Here is a 13911-nt window from a genome sequence, read left to right as displayed (position 1 = left end):
GTCTGGCACATAAGTGCTGAACCAGTGGCAGTCATGGGCCCACTATGACCACAGCAAATACTGCCATTGCTAACCTTGTGTTCTCAATCTAGAAAGTGGCGGCAATACCCTGTGAACAGCTGCGGATTTGAGGTTAGAGGCTTTGGGTTGGAGTCTTGGCTCTGACCTTCTTAGGAAATCATTTAGGTAACACAAGCTTCTAGCACAGTGCCTGGTACACTGCAGGCCCTTAATAAGTGTTACAGGAAGGAGTTGGGAGCCCTTCACTGCTTTGAGACACAGTATCCTCATTTGTAAGATGGGAATAATGATGGTACTGCAAGGTGGGTTATGAGGACCAAGTGAAAACATATCATTAAGAGCTCTTTATATAATGCCAAGTGCTACATAGACATTAGATATGATTATTGTTGGATCAAATTAAGATTCACAGTATTCCTAAGTGTATTGCTTCAAATATTTAAAAGCAATCATGTGATCCTTTAGGATTTAGTCTTTGCAAAGTGCTTTTAGCTATCACTGTCCTAGCCTCACCCCATCCCTAAAGGGTGGACAGGACCTGGTGGTAACCCTGTTGGACAGATGGCCAGAGAGGATATGGCTCACCTAAGACTGCAGGTCATAAACATGGTCAATATCTGTTGAGGTCCCAGACCTCTGGACCCTCAGTTAAATCTTTTAAAAAATTAAATAAATAAATAAATAAACAAGCAAATAAATAATTTGCTGCGTTGGGTCTTTGTTGCTGCACGCAGGCTCTCTCTAGTTGAGGCGAGCGGGGGCTACTCTTCGGTGTGGTGCGCTGGCTTCTCATTGCGGTGGCTTCTCTTGTTATGGAGCATGGGCTCTAGGCACGTGGGCTCAGCAGTTGTGGCGCGCGGGCTCTAGAGCACAGTAGTTGTGACGCACGGGCTTAGCTGCGCTGCGGCATGTGGGATCCTCCTGGACCAGGGATCGAACCCGCGTCCCCTGCATTGGCAGGCAGACTCCCAACCACTGCACCACCAGGGATGTCACAGTTCAATCTTATCTGCAAACAATGTGACCAAACTCAAAACACTGTTTGAGACAAGATCTCCATGCTGTGTAGTGAAAATTCCATACAGAGAAACACATCGACATGTGCTCATTCCCCAGCCAAGTGTCTCAGCAGGGATTCTCAGAGTTAATTAATTTAAATTCCATATTCATATATACAGCAATCCATCAAAACTGGCTTTGGGATAACTCTGTAGCTGCTGTTATCCAACCAGCTGCTTCAAGGATAGAGTGGTATGGCCAGGTCTGGCAGGGGCTCCACTACACATGGGACACTAAAGAGGGAATTGATGCTTTCTTGGAGGTACTTTCTGGTAGCATTTTCCTTATGCCAGTGATCCCTAAACTTTTACATCCTCAGGAGAATCTGATGAAATCTGCTAGATTCACTCCCAAGAAACGCACATGTGACAAAACTTGGCATACAATGATCAGACCTTGCGTTATATAGCCACCTGCCCTCCCTGCTTCAAGACCTGCAGCCTCTGCTTTCCCATTCAGCAGGCTGCTCTATTCTTTATACTTAACACATTTTTGACCGGAGACGTATTACAGCCACAGGCATTAGTTTCTGCAAAAATCCCACGGTCAATAATGTGCTCAACTACCTTTGGGTGAAGGGGGAGGCACAAAGCTGGATAAAGGACGAGCCAGGAAGCTCTGTGATGAGAAGTTTAATGGCTCAACCCCAAAGGGAATATTTCAGTCCTTTCATTTCTCCATAACAGATCATCTAAGATAGGCATTCCAGCAAACTGGAATAGATCCAGGGTTCAGAGTGGTCGCCTTCAGAGGGGACAAGAAGTGGCTGTCCAAACGTAGAAGTCGTGCTGTTTTGCTGGACCTCTAGGGGGAGCTGAAATAGTGCACAGGATGTGTTTCTTTCCACCTGAACTGTATCCAATTTATCCCTCTTTTGTTAACCATATTCCAAATTTTCTTTGGGAAATCAGTCCTCCTGTACTTTAAAGTCACCTGGTTCCCACAAAGCTGACCTCAGTCCCCTTCCCAGAGTCGTGCACGTGACCCATGCTTGGACCTTCAGAGAATTCTTACTCCTCCCATCCCCCTGCAATAATGATTGGTTCTCCCAGAAAAGCCAGTGAGTCTCAAACCCAAAGCTTGTTAAAACAGTTGTGAAAGGTAGGTCCTCTGGGGTTTCTAACCTGGTAGTATGTAAGCCTAGAATTGCTGGGGCTCATCTTTCTGCTTTGACAGGAAAGTCTGTCAACACAAAGGCAAGCAGGGCTAAGAAAAGGAGAGTGTTTGAGTCTATGTAACATCATTTGAATCCCTGGATCCAGCTGTGCCTGAAGCTAGTTACCGCAGCACTTTGGAGTTCAATAGCCAACAAATTTCCTTTTTTGCTTCTTCTATTGAATAGTTTCTATTGGATTCCTGTCCACATTGCATGGACCGTTACAGATGCTCTAAAAATGTCAGCTTTGATTACTATTTTAATTTTATTTGTGGCAATGGAACCCAGCTGCTTAGGATTCTGTGAAGCCACAGAACATCTGAAGTCCCTGGTGTCTACACAGTTTAAAAACACAGCTTGTTCCCAGTTGGGCAGGAGACACTGAAGTGGGTAGTATCCGTAGTCTTTTTAGCCTGTTGCTAAAACCCCAGCTGTGCTCCTTCACACCAAACTACTTATACGATTGTCGGTAAACCTTGATTTTAGAGGTTGATTTTCAGGTGGGAGAGTGGAAGGATTACGAGGCTTTGAGGTTTAAAGTATGGTTCGAAGTATAGTTCCATTCTTTATCTAGCTAAGTGTCCCTGGTTGAGTCATTTCCTGAGTTTCAGAGAGGATTAAAGTATGACGATGATAATACCTTCACAATCTTTGTGAGGATTAAACATGATGAGATGTGTAAAAAGCAGGCACAGAGCAGACACTCTACAATGGTAGTTATCACTGTTGGGGCCATCCTGCCCCCAGCCCCCAGACTCTAATTACCTTCTCTTAGCCTCTTCATATCGAAGGCGCAATCTGACCTTCTCCGCCAACTGATTGTTGCTGCTGGTGCCGAACTGCAGGAAAGAACGAGTCGGGAATTATATGGCTATTGTGGCCAGTGCTGAGCTGGGTTTCAGGAGCTCATGAGAGACTTGACAGCTTGTGTGGGAAGTAGCTAAAAATAGCCCCCAATTACTGAGCTGGCTGTGTGAATTGCAGGGAAGCTAGTTAGGGGAAAAACACTTTCTCTCCTTAAGGCATGGGAAGAGCCCCAAACTCAGACATTTAACACTCCTAGAAGAGAAGCTGAGGGCCCAGAATATCATCTTGCAGCCCCAAATGACTTGGAGCCCATTCAAGCACCAGAAGCATGGCGGACAGCTGGTCAGGAGGAAACACGGACAGCAAATACACAAGATAGCCATTCTGGGCGTGCTGGGGAGGGGGCCCACCAGACACTCAGGGAGCCTGCAGTCAGGAGTGCCACACCGAGTGAGTGAGAGGAAGGTCCCAGAACTTGGAAGAAGGCACACAGTTCCTTCACAAATACTTCGGCCCACAGGTGGCTTGTAGCCGGACACATGGGTGGTGTGTGGGGAAGGAGAGCGCAGCCCCGTTTGCCATGCCACGCTCTGTCGGGAGTGGCAAGAAGCTACAAGGCTCACCCCATCAGACGTGAACACAGCTTCTCCTCACGTGTGGGAATACGGCTATAGAGACCAGACAGAATAGCATTTAGCCATGGAGGCTGGTTCATTCAATGTCACCTGCTCTAGGAAAACAAAAGCTCTTCAAAGTTATGGATTGCCGTGGGTCAGTCCCGCTCTAAGTCTTTCAGGAGCGACGTCTGGACAGCACTTGCACTATTCATTACTCTGACCGGGCTGAGCTTTCGAACTGGGAGGCAAGCAGCTGTCTGAAAGCTGTATGCATTGTTTTGGGATGAACAGGAGGGAAATATCCTGTTTCCCAGCTGGTGAAAGAACAACAGAATGGCGCTGCAAATTAGCACGAAGGAAACCAGAGAAAGACGCCTGGTCCTTCAAACATACTTTCTGTGCAGCATCTAGAGATGCATTCACGTGGCCAGGGAGTCAGTGCTGGCTTTTTCTCCACATCATCATCTCATGTCATCCGGGGGCCAGGAGGTCTGCAAGAGAACGGAGCTCCAGAAGGCTGAGTTAGCAGCCAGGCCCATAGACAGTCACGAGCCAGCTCCTCAGGTGAGTAACAAGAAGGGTACTCTGTCCCTTGGGGGCCTGCAGCAGCACGCGCTGTCTACTCACACTTCCTGAGATGTCCGTCTGGGAGCTCACATCCAGGTACTGTTTCGGCAGCGGGAAACCTGAACTCTCCAGAGAGCTGCTGCTGGACCACAGGTCAGAGTGAGACCCTCTGTCGGTGCGGAAGCCGTCCTTCAGCATGGCGAGGCTCTGGAACGGAGGACAGGGTTGGCGACGTACCCTCCTGGGAGGGAGCTCTGGGCCTGTCACTCTCTATGAATCTACTAGGAACCCATGCTCCCCCTGGACATCCCACTTATCCTGTAAAGAGCTACCAGTGAGTAGGTGCCAAGCACTGGGCCAGGCCCTTTACATGGGGGCAACCAGTGTGGACACTGGCTCTGGAGCCACACGTACTGAGCTGGAACCCCTGCTCTGCTACTTCCTAGCTGTGTGGTCTGAGCTTGTTGATGAACCTCTCTGTGCCTCAGTTTCCTCTCCTGCAAAATGGGAATAATCACGGGTCCTATCTCACAGGGCTTCCATACTGATTAAACGAGATGACCAGTGTAAAGCACTAGTTCAGTCAATACTCAATAACTGTCAGCTCTACCATGATCTGATTTAATCCTAACCATGGTCCTGCGAGGAGTAACCTATTATTATCCCCCCATTTTATCCACGAGGGAGTTGTTACAGGGAGAAGCTGGCAATTGACAGAACCAGGATTTGGTTCTGGTCTATCCGACTTAGTACTCTTAACTGCTAAACACGATCAGAACATGCCTCACTGTCCGCTACTGTCTTGTCACTGGGCTGCAGTCCTGGGCAGGAGCTATGAAATTATTCTGTTTCTTACAGAGTGCAAAGCTTCCTTCACCAAGTCATTTACAGTGTCTCTGAGCTTGACTGCTCATCTGCCGATGGGAACGAATACAGAATATCTCAGAGGTCAAGGAGGCAGTTCCTTTGAGGGTAGGTGGGATGTACAGGGGTTAAGAGAATGCGCTTCTGAGTCAGGTGTCCATGGGTTTGAATCTTGGCTCTACCACTTACTCTCTGATCTGTGCAGTCTTTTGCTGTATGATGGAAATAACCTAGCACTGATGTAAGGGATAAGTGAGACACAGTGCGCGCAAAGTGCTTGGCACTACTGCCTGAGAGATATTAAATCGTATCTGTCATCGTTTGTCACTTCCCAGCGCAGAGTTGGAACATGAAATGAAATGCTTATAAAGATGCTACATTTTGATGTCGAGGTAAAGTTGAAACCACCTCCCTCCATTTGGTTCTGTGCAAAATAAGCCAGATGGCTAAAGCTAGTGGCAAGGAGGTGGTCTTTAGACTAGACCAGAGGGCTCCTGTTCCAGCTCTGCCATTGACACTAGCTGTGTGACCTTAGGCAAGTCACTTCATGCTCTGAACCTCCATTTCCTCTTCTATAAAATGAGACTAAAAGCCCAAGAGAACTAGCAAGGAGAACTCACAGATCTTGCAGCATGTGGAAATAGCCCACATGAGTCCTGGCACAGGAAGGTGCTCAGGAGAAACTGGGATGGGGCCCACATCACTGGGAACTCTCGTACCTTAATGAGATCTTGCTTTTCCTTTTCTCCACAGGTGATGGCCTTTTTGATGGCTTTTGTTTCTCTCAGGACAGCCTGCGCTTCGTCCAGTTTGTAGCTGCCCTGAGCATCAGACATTTTCTTATCGATTCTAGGAGACAGTCAACAGGAAAGGTCAGACAGAGATAGGGCGAGGGATGGGGTTTCCCCAAAATAAAAGCATAGACCATAGTGCTTCAGTCCTGGAAGAAGTCTCCTCTCCGCCCTGCATACCCTTCTTCCCCAGGTCCTGCCTATTGGATAAGGCACAGAAGGTCCCTGTCAAATTGCAAATGTCCCATAGTGTGGGGCTGCAGAAGCAACACCATTCTTGAAGTCAACTCTTACAGGAAGCCTTCCCTGATTACATCCTTGAGTCCTCCAGGCTGGGCTAGGTGTTCTCATAACACGTTGTGCATAGTTGTGACACTGCACTCAGTATTGTTGTGCTATAATTAATAATTTATGTGGTAATGTCCTAGACTTGATCCGACAGGCTTGAATATGTTTGTGTAGTTTTAGTATCTGGAATGGAACAGTCCTTTTTTTCCCCCTTAACGTTACTTTGTTTTATTTTACTTTATTTATTGAATGAAAGTTTCTTTAAATTCTATAGTACCTTACAATTTTCAAAAGTTTCACTCACATGATTTCATATAACCCCATAATAACCCTTTTATCTCCCTACCCCTATACTGCCCCTTCCCCCTCCCCTCTCCCCACTGGTAACCACTAGTTTGTTCTCTATACCTGTGAGTCTGCTTCTTTTTGTTTTATTCACTACTTTGTTGTATTTTTTAGATTCCACATATAAGTGATATCATACAGTATTTGTCTTTCTCTGTCTGACTTATTTCACTTAGGATAATGGCCTCCAAGTCCATCCATGTTGCTGCAAATGGCAAAATTCCATTCTTTTTCATGGCTGAGTAGTATTCCATTGTATACATATACCACATGTTCTTTATCCATTCATCTGTTGACGGACACTTAGGTTGCTTCCACACCTTAACAATTGTAAATAATGCTGCTATGAATGTTGGGGTACCTGTATCTTTTTGAATTAGCGTTTTTTGGATATATACCCAGGAGTGGAATTGCTGAGTCATATGGTAGTTCTGTGTTTAGTTTTTTGAGAAATCTCCATACTGTTTTCTACAGTGGCTGCACCAATTTACATTCCTACCAACAGTGTAGGAGGGGTTTCCTTTTCTCCACATCCTCACCAACATTTGTTATTTGTGTTCTTTTTGATGATAGCCATTCTGACAGGTGTGAGGTAATAGCTCATTGTGGTCTTTGATTTGCATTTCCCGATGATTTGCAATGTTGAACATCTTTTCATGTCCTTTAACCTGTCTCTCTCAACCTCAGGATTCTTGGGGCTAGACTATTCTTTGTTGTCAGGCTGTCCTGCGCATTGCAGGATGTTCAGTAGCACCCCTGGTGTCTGCCCGCTAGATGCTAGCAGCATCCTGACCTTGAGTCGTGACAACCAAAAATGTCTCCATCCTTTACCTCACGTCTCTTGGGGGAGAGGAGGTTAGAAGGATGCGGAACTCCCAGCCCTACCACTTAGTAGTGTGACCTTGGGCGTGGCCCTCACGCACATGGAGCCTCAGTTTCCTTCTCTGAGAAAACCTGGATGATGTCATCTTGCCCGGCCCATGTTCACGGAGCTGTGAGGAATGTCAAATGGGATAAGGATGGAACATCAGGTGGGGAACTAGGGAGTACCAGGCAAGTGTGAGGAGTTAGAATACTTCCATCCTTGGGAGTTTCCCAGCTCATCCAGGCCCTACATGCAGGTTCGTTCTGATGGGGGAACGATGGGAGTAAAACAGCGAAGGGTAACAGTGTCGTTTTCTGAAGGTCAGACAGATCAGAGGTGGTGGGGAGCCCAGCCCTCTGGGGAAGGAGGGCTGTGCTGTGGAAAAGGTTCTGAGGGCAGAGGGAAATTTTAACTGCTTCCCACTTTCATCAAAGGCTAGGGCCGAAGTTTCAGTTCCCGGGGAAGAAAAGGAAGTTTTACAGTCTACGGGAACACCACAAACCCATTATTTCAGGATGAGAAACCACTCATAGGCATTCCTTTCTGGTTTCCTGCTAGAGGCCAAAGTGTCCTGGGCTAAAAATAACCTGAGTGGGGAATCACAGGTTGCCATCCTGGCCTCATTGTCCGGGCCTGTGAGCAGGGGAGTGGATTGGTAGGGGGTGGGGGGAAGATGCGGTCTCAGCTCAGCCCTCCCCCTCCTCCCTTCTGTTATTTCAGCCTCCTCCGTGCCGGAAGGACAAAGCCCCAGTTATGTCTTCCCACTAAAAATAGCCTGTCTGTTCCGTTCGAGGACTTGGGCTTGGGCAAGCCTGCCCGGTCGCCTAAGACTGGTCTCAGATTTAGCTTGAAAAATTAGTCTACAGGGAGCTTCTTACCAGCAGAGCCGAGTGTCTGGGACCGGAGGTGGCCCTGTCCCAAATGGGAAAGGGGTGCAGGGGAGACGCGGTTTGCTTGAACGGGGCTGGAGGCTCTGGGGAAGGGTCTGTGCCCGGCTGTCCTCTGCCAACTGGGGGAGGGTGGCTTTGAATCCTCAGGAGGAGACAGACGCGGTCTGTCTGCCGGGCCTCAGGCTCCTCAGGCATCTTCTACCTGATGGCCCTCAGCGGCCTTAGCAACCCAGGCTCTGGAATTTGGCTCCAGAGTAGCTGGGAGAGGGAACACTCTTAGGACTGGGGAGCGGGGGAGGAGAACAAAGGGTTACCATTATGCACTCAGTGAATGAATCTTTTTTTTTTTTTTTTTTTTTTAAGGGAAAGAAAAGTTGCGTGGTTGGTGGGAAGGAGAGGGTGTGTTTTAGGATTTCCAAATTACACAGCTGTCCTTTCTCACAGCACTTGAGAGATTCACACACCCGGCAGCCACAGGGCAGCCACAGAGACGCAAGGCGAAGGCTCTGACGGCAGCCAGACTCCTCTTGGTCTTGTCCAGACACTCTTAGGACTGGGGGGCGGGGGAGGAGAACAAAGGGTTACCATTATGCACTCAGTGAATGAATCTTTTTTTTTTTTTTTTTTTTTAAGGGAAAGAAAAGTTGCGTGGTTGGTGGGAAGGAGAGGGTGTGTTTTAGGATTTCCAAATTACACAGCTGTCCTTTCTCACAGCACTTGAGAGATTCACACACCCGGCAGCCACAGGGCAGCCACAGAGACGCAAGGCGAAGGCTCTGACGGCAGCCAGACTCCTCTTGGTCTTGTCCAGACAACTCTCACCTGGGCAGGGTGGCCCTGGGGACATGCAGAAAGATGCTGTCCTGCCCTCCTCCCATGGGGCTGCTGGGCCTAGACTTCCCTATTGACAAGGGCTCAGGGCAGCTGACAGGGCCAAATCCCAAGCTTTGGGCTTGATTTTTCTTTTCAGCCTCCTCTACGAGGTATGCTTCAATCCTCAGCAAACTTTTTTCTTTTTAAAACTGGGTTTGCTGACCATGAAGTGAACAAAGGGATGAGTTTCAGCTTCCCCCAGGTTCTGAAAAGAGAGGAGGCCACGAAGTGACTGGGTCATCCCCCACTGGACACTGAAAAGGGTCCCAAGCTAGAAGTAAGGAGTCTGATGTTTTCTAGGTCTGGGGAGGGGGTTATCTGGGAGGATACCGGGAAGGGAGGTATTAGCACACAAGCTTCAAAATCCAAGAGTCCCGGGTTCCAAACCAAGCTCTGACGCCCACAAGCTAGGGGGTCTCGTGGGTCTATTTCCAGCCCCATCAGTGAGGCAGAATAAAAACCGCTCTTAAAGGGAGTAGAGACAATGAAACGAGGAGACTGGTACACAAGCACATACCCAGCGCGGCCTCGAGCCCAGGGAGGACGCAGAGTTCATCTGAGTTCCTTCCCAAGCGCAAGCAGGCAACTAGCTAGGGGTCACCACCCTCTTCTGCTCACTGGGCTCTCCCTATGTGCCAGGCACAGTCACGCGCTCGATGTGGATTTTCCAATTCAATGTTTACAATAACTTATTTTTCAGATAAAGAAACAGGAGCTCAAGGGGGTTAAGCCACTTTTCCACGTTCCCAGGGAACTGAGATTTGAACCTAGGCCATCTGTCCCTTGCGGCGACATCCCTAACCCTCTCTGCCAACGTGCCCATTAAAGCAGAAACCTTCTTCCACAGTGAACACGGGGCCGGGGCCGGCTTCCGGCCAGGAGTGTGGGTAGCCAGAGCCTCGATGCAGTCTTATCTGGGCCCCATATCAAACAGGAGGGCGAGGGAAGGGGAAAAAAAGGAGGCTTGTCTTAGGGGTTTCAGCGTCAGCTTACCAAGCAACAAGAATTTTCAATGCTGCTGCAGGGTGACAAAGTGGTAAAACAGGTTTGTGGTGGCTCGGAGGATAATGGGAAGTGTTCTAACCCGAAGCTCCAGAGGATCGCGGAGCGGGGAGGCGGGAGAGGAAAGGGAAGGGCACCTGCGCTGAGAGTGAGTGGCCTTTAAACTATGTGCTCAGAACCTGCCCCACTACCAAGTGGAGGACTCGTGAGGCTATTTGCTTTGCAGGAATTTTCTGAAGTCACAGTACTGCCCTCAACTGTCCTTGGCACCACTGGTGATTACGAAGAAGCATAAAGCACGGCCCCTTGTCCTAATGAGACCAGGACCTGGTTTGAGAGACAGGATCGGCATATGTATATATACCTACTGAAATAACATATATCTATGTAAACACAAATATATAAACACAAAGCCATAATATAGAACACCAAAAGGTACTCTACACAATCTATAATCCAAAGCCATACTTCCTTCTACCCTGTGTTCTGGGATAGTTGTGATAACTCACCCTGGCGGGGGGTGGGGAGTGGGGAGATGTGAATAAGAACCAACCGGCCCCTCGACTGGTGGTCACAGTTTGCTCGATTAATTGGACTTGGAGACAGACACCCAAAGGCTCAGGGCTATGGCCACAGAGTGGTGAAGAGTAGACTGAGGTCCAGGGAATGAGGAAAAGGTACAGTCAGGGAGAGTGAAACAGCAAGTGTCTACAGAAGCTGCTGTCTGTACAGAGGTGGCCTCTCTGGGAATCCAAGTGGACGCCCCTTAGAACAGAGAAACCTACTGGATGTCCTCCTTGGAGCTTCCACGAGGGCTACCAGGCACCTCTGTAATGACCATCCCGTAAGCCCATCAGATGTACTGAACATGACTCAATACACAAGTCTCGATGATCCCCATGGTTAACAATGACAACAGCTAGCTCTTAGGGGCACTGACTATGTGCCCCATTATCCCCATCTATACAATGGAGTCAGCTAAAAGAGCATTGCTTATAGAGTTGTGATGAGGTCACCCGTGCAGAAACACTGAAAGTGCTCCCTGGCACAGAGTATCTGCTCAACAAATCTTAGCTAGTATAATCACGAGAGTGACAATGAACACATCTTCTCTAAGGAAACAACAGAGCTATATCTTGCTTGGCTGCAAGTCAGCTTTTAAAAGTGAAAACTACATTTGGTCAAAGTTCTGGAAACCCCTGCAGTCACCCATAAAGCACAGCATGCACGGCATGGTGCCCACCCTTCTAATAATTCGTTTGTTGTGGAAGAGATCCTTGTTCCTTCTGGGGAGCTCCCTAGCTGAAGTCGTTGCTCACTTTTAGGGGCCATGGAAAGAGGTGGTTTTGTTTGTGTGCATATCAGATTCTCCCGGATCTACTGGAGGGGATGAGACTGGTGCACAGAAATGCCCAACGATGCTTGTTTCTACGACCGGCTGGCAAAACTCAACTGAATGGAACAGACTTTAACGGCTTCAGGAATTCAGAGGACGATGAGAACCAGGTGGTCTGAAATGATTCCCCTTTTCTCTTTCCAAACCTCAATGTTGGGTGACAATAAATGCCAGTGGAATAGAACTGGAATCGAATGATTAGAGAGCCCCATTTTGAGAAGGATGGAGAGAGACTGAAGGGGAGGGGGACAGAGAGGGCAGGAGGGGAGCACGGCTTGGGGGCGATCGCCATGCCCCGCACTGCAGGGTGGACTTACTTCTTCAGTGTCTGAAAGCCACGCTCTTTGAACTGTAGCTCCTGTTGGAGGTGAGCCATCTCTCTCTTCAGCTTGTTAACCTGGATGGCAGAAGACCACACACGGGGCTGGGTCAGAGGTTGGTATCAATCCAGAGTCCCCCACTGCCCCTGCATAATGACTCAGGACAACATCCCTTGGGCTCCCCTCACTGATGTTGCCTGGGTCTCCGCAGCTGCGCACTCGGTTGGCATCCCAGTCCAGCTGTCCTGCAGGTCATTCCTAGCTGCCCTTGCTCCAGAGAAACAGGAAGCGGACAGGAGCTGGCTAACCTCTCTCACGCCACCTCACCTCTGTGAGCCTCCCCTTCCTATTCTGACAGATGAGGAGAATGGCAATTTCCTGGGTCGTGCATTACTTAAAGCAGGCACTGGATATGCTAGTGCATGGAGGTAAGAGGCAACGTAGTAACTTTACAGGCAAGACATGGCCAGGAAGCCAGCTTCAGCCTGCAGGATTGCTTCGTTTGGCTTGCAGTTCTATTAAATTTTAAAAAATTAGTTGCTAATGATTAAATATTGAGATGTTTCATATACTTGGCCTAGATATACAGTTCTTTTCTAAAAATACTTGAAGATCTGCCAATGTGGAGCCTACATTCCAGCATGGCCATAAAAGCGTAGGGCTGAAATTCCACTACCCCTTTAGACAGGGCCCACCCCCTAGGCTACAGAGTCCCCACTACTCGCTACTGCCTCGCTGCCAGCCCTGCCTCCCTTTCACGTGTTCTTGCAGGCATCTGAATTTGTAGAACCTATGTGAAGGTGCACTAAACCAGTGTTCACAACACTGACTTCACCTTGAGCAAGTCATTTAACTGCTGGTCCTCAGTTTCCACATCAGTAATGGGGGAATAAAAATATCTGTCCCCCTAAGGTAATCAGGAAGTAATCAAATACAGTACTGCAGAATAAGCAGTGGTTAGCAAGACAGCATCTTTTTTTTTTTTTTAAGATCTTTTTGATGTGGACCATTTTTAAAGTCTTCATTGAATTTGTTACAATATTGCTTCTGTTTTATGTTTTCGGTTTTTCCGCCGCCGAGGCATTTGGGATCTTATCTCCCTGACTAGGGGTCAAACCCCGGCCACCTGCATTGGAAGGTGAAGTCTTAACCACTGGGCTGCCAGGGAAGTCCCAGCAAAATAGCAACTTACATTAAAAACTTTAAAGTAAGCCTTGAGTCCCTGTGACCTTGGGCAAGTTACTTAGTCCCCCCGCTAAGCCTCTGTTGGCTCATCTTCAAACTGCAGATATTGACAGTGGCTACTTCGTGGGGCTGTCTCAAGGGCATGAGGTAGGACTAATGAAGCATTTAGGGCTACTCCTGGCATAGAGTGAGTGCTTGCGAAAGGGTGGCTGCTATTACCATTACTATTACAGAAACGATGGCTACTACTGCTACTCTTGTCATTATTTAGAATCTTGTTAGTCAGCACTGGCTGCCACTGCCTGGCTGAAGCATCTACTCTGGTCTTGTGGGTGGGCTAGTAGCCTAAGGCCGCCTCAGTGACCCCCATCAATAGTATAAGCAAAGAGGACCTACCCGGGATTTTGCTGTGGCAATTTCAGCCTTCAGGATCTCAGGGTCATACTTAGAGCTGGATGATGAACCAGAGACCACTGCAAGGAAAAAGAAAAAAAAAAAATTTCTGTAGAAGAAACACATTTTGGTCAAGTTGGCTTATTTGGCCATCTAGGTAAACCCAGAAAGGAACGACTATTAGTGAGCAAGCTGAATGTCCAGCAAAGGGGAATTTGTTAAATAAATACGGTACACATATAAAACGGGGACTATACAACTTAAGTGATTTAAAATGATGGTGCTGCAGGGAGATCACCTCTGTGCTTTGTGACCACCGAGAGGGGTGGGATAGGGAGGGTGGGAGGGAGGGAGACGCAAGAGGGAAGAGATATGGGAACATATGTATATGTATAACTGATTCACTTTGTTGTAAAGGAGAAACCAACACACTATTGTAAAACAGTTATACCCCAATAAAGATGTTAAAAAA

General features: G+C 48.0%; 1 protein-coding gene across 6 annotated transcripts in view; it reads right to left on the bottom strand.

Annotated features, from left to right (window-relative positions):
* The window catches only part of WWC1 (WW and C2 domain containing 1), a 153583-nt gene that overhangs the window by 45241 nt on the left and 94431 nt on the right, over positions 1-13911 (bottom strand). For 4 of the 6 annotated variants that reach the window (XR_008615684.1, XM_055079574.1, XM_055079579.1 and 1 more), the window contains 4 exons: positions 11859-11938; positions 5811-5940; positions 4288-4434; positions 3002-3075 (listed from right to left, as the gene is read on the bottom strand). Coding sequence is in view for 5 of the 6 variants with exons in the window: in XM_055079574.1 (XP_054935549.1) it covers positions 3002-3075; positions 4288-4434; positions 5811-5940; positions 11859-11938 (431 nt within the window). In the remaining variant the exon portion in view is untranslated. Of the gene's footprint in view, positions 1-3001; positions 3076-4287; positions 4435-5810; positions 5941-11858; positions 11939-13442; positions 13520-13911 lie in introns of all 6 variants that reach the window. The other 2 variants (XM_055079576.1, XM_055079585.1) reach the window with 1 other exon arrangement.

The sequence above is a fragment of the Physeter macrocephalus genome, chromosome 2 (assembly GCF_002837175.3).
Source record: "Physeter macrocephalus isolate SW-GA chromosome 2, ASM283717v5, whole genome shotgun sequence".
Classification (NCBI taxonomy): Eukaryota; Metazoa; Chordata; class Mammalia; order Artiodactyla; family Physeteridae; genus Physeter; species Physeter macrocephalus.
Note: the sequence above shows the minus strand (reverse complement) of the source record. Positions and strands in the feature narration are given on the sequence as shown.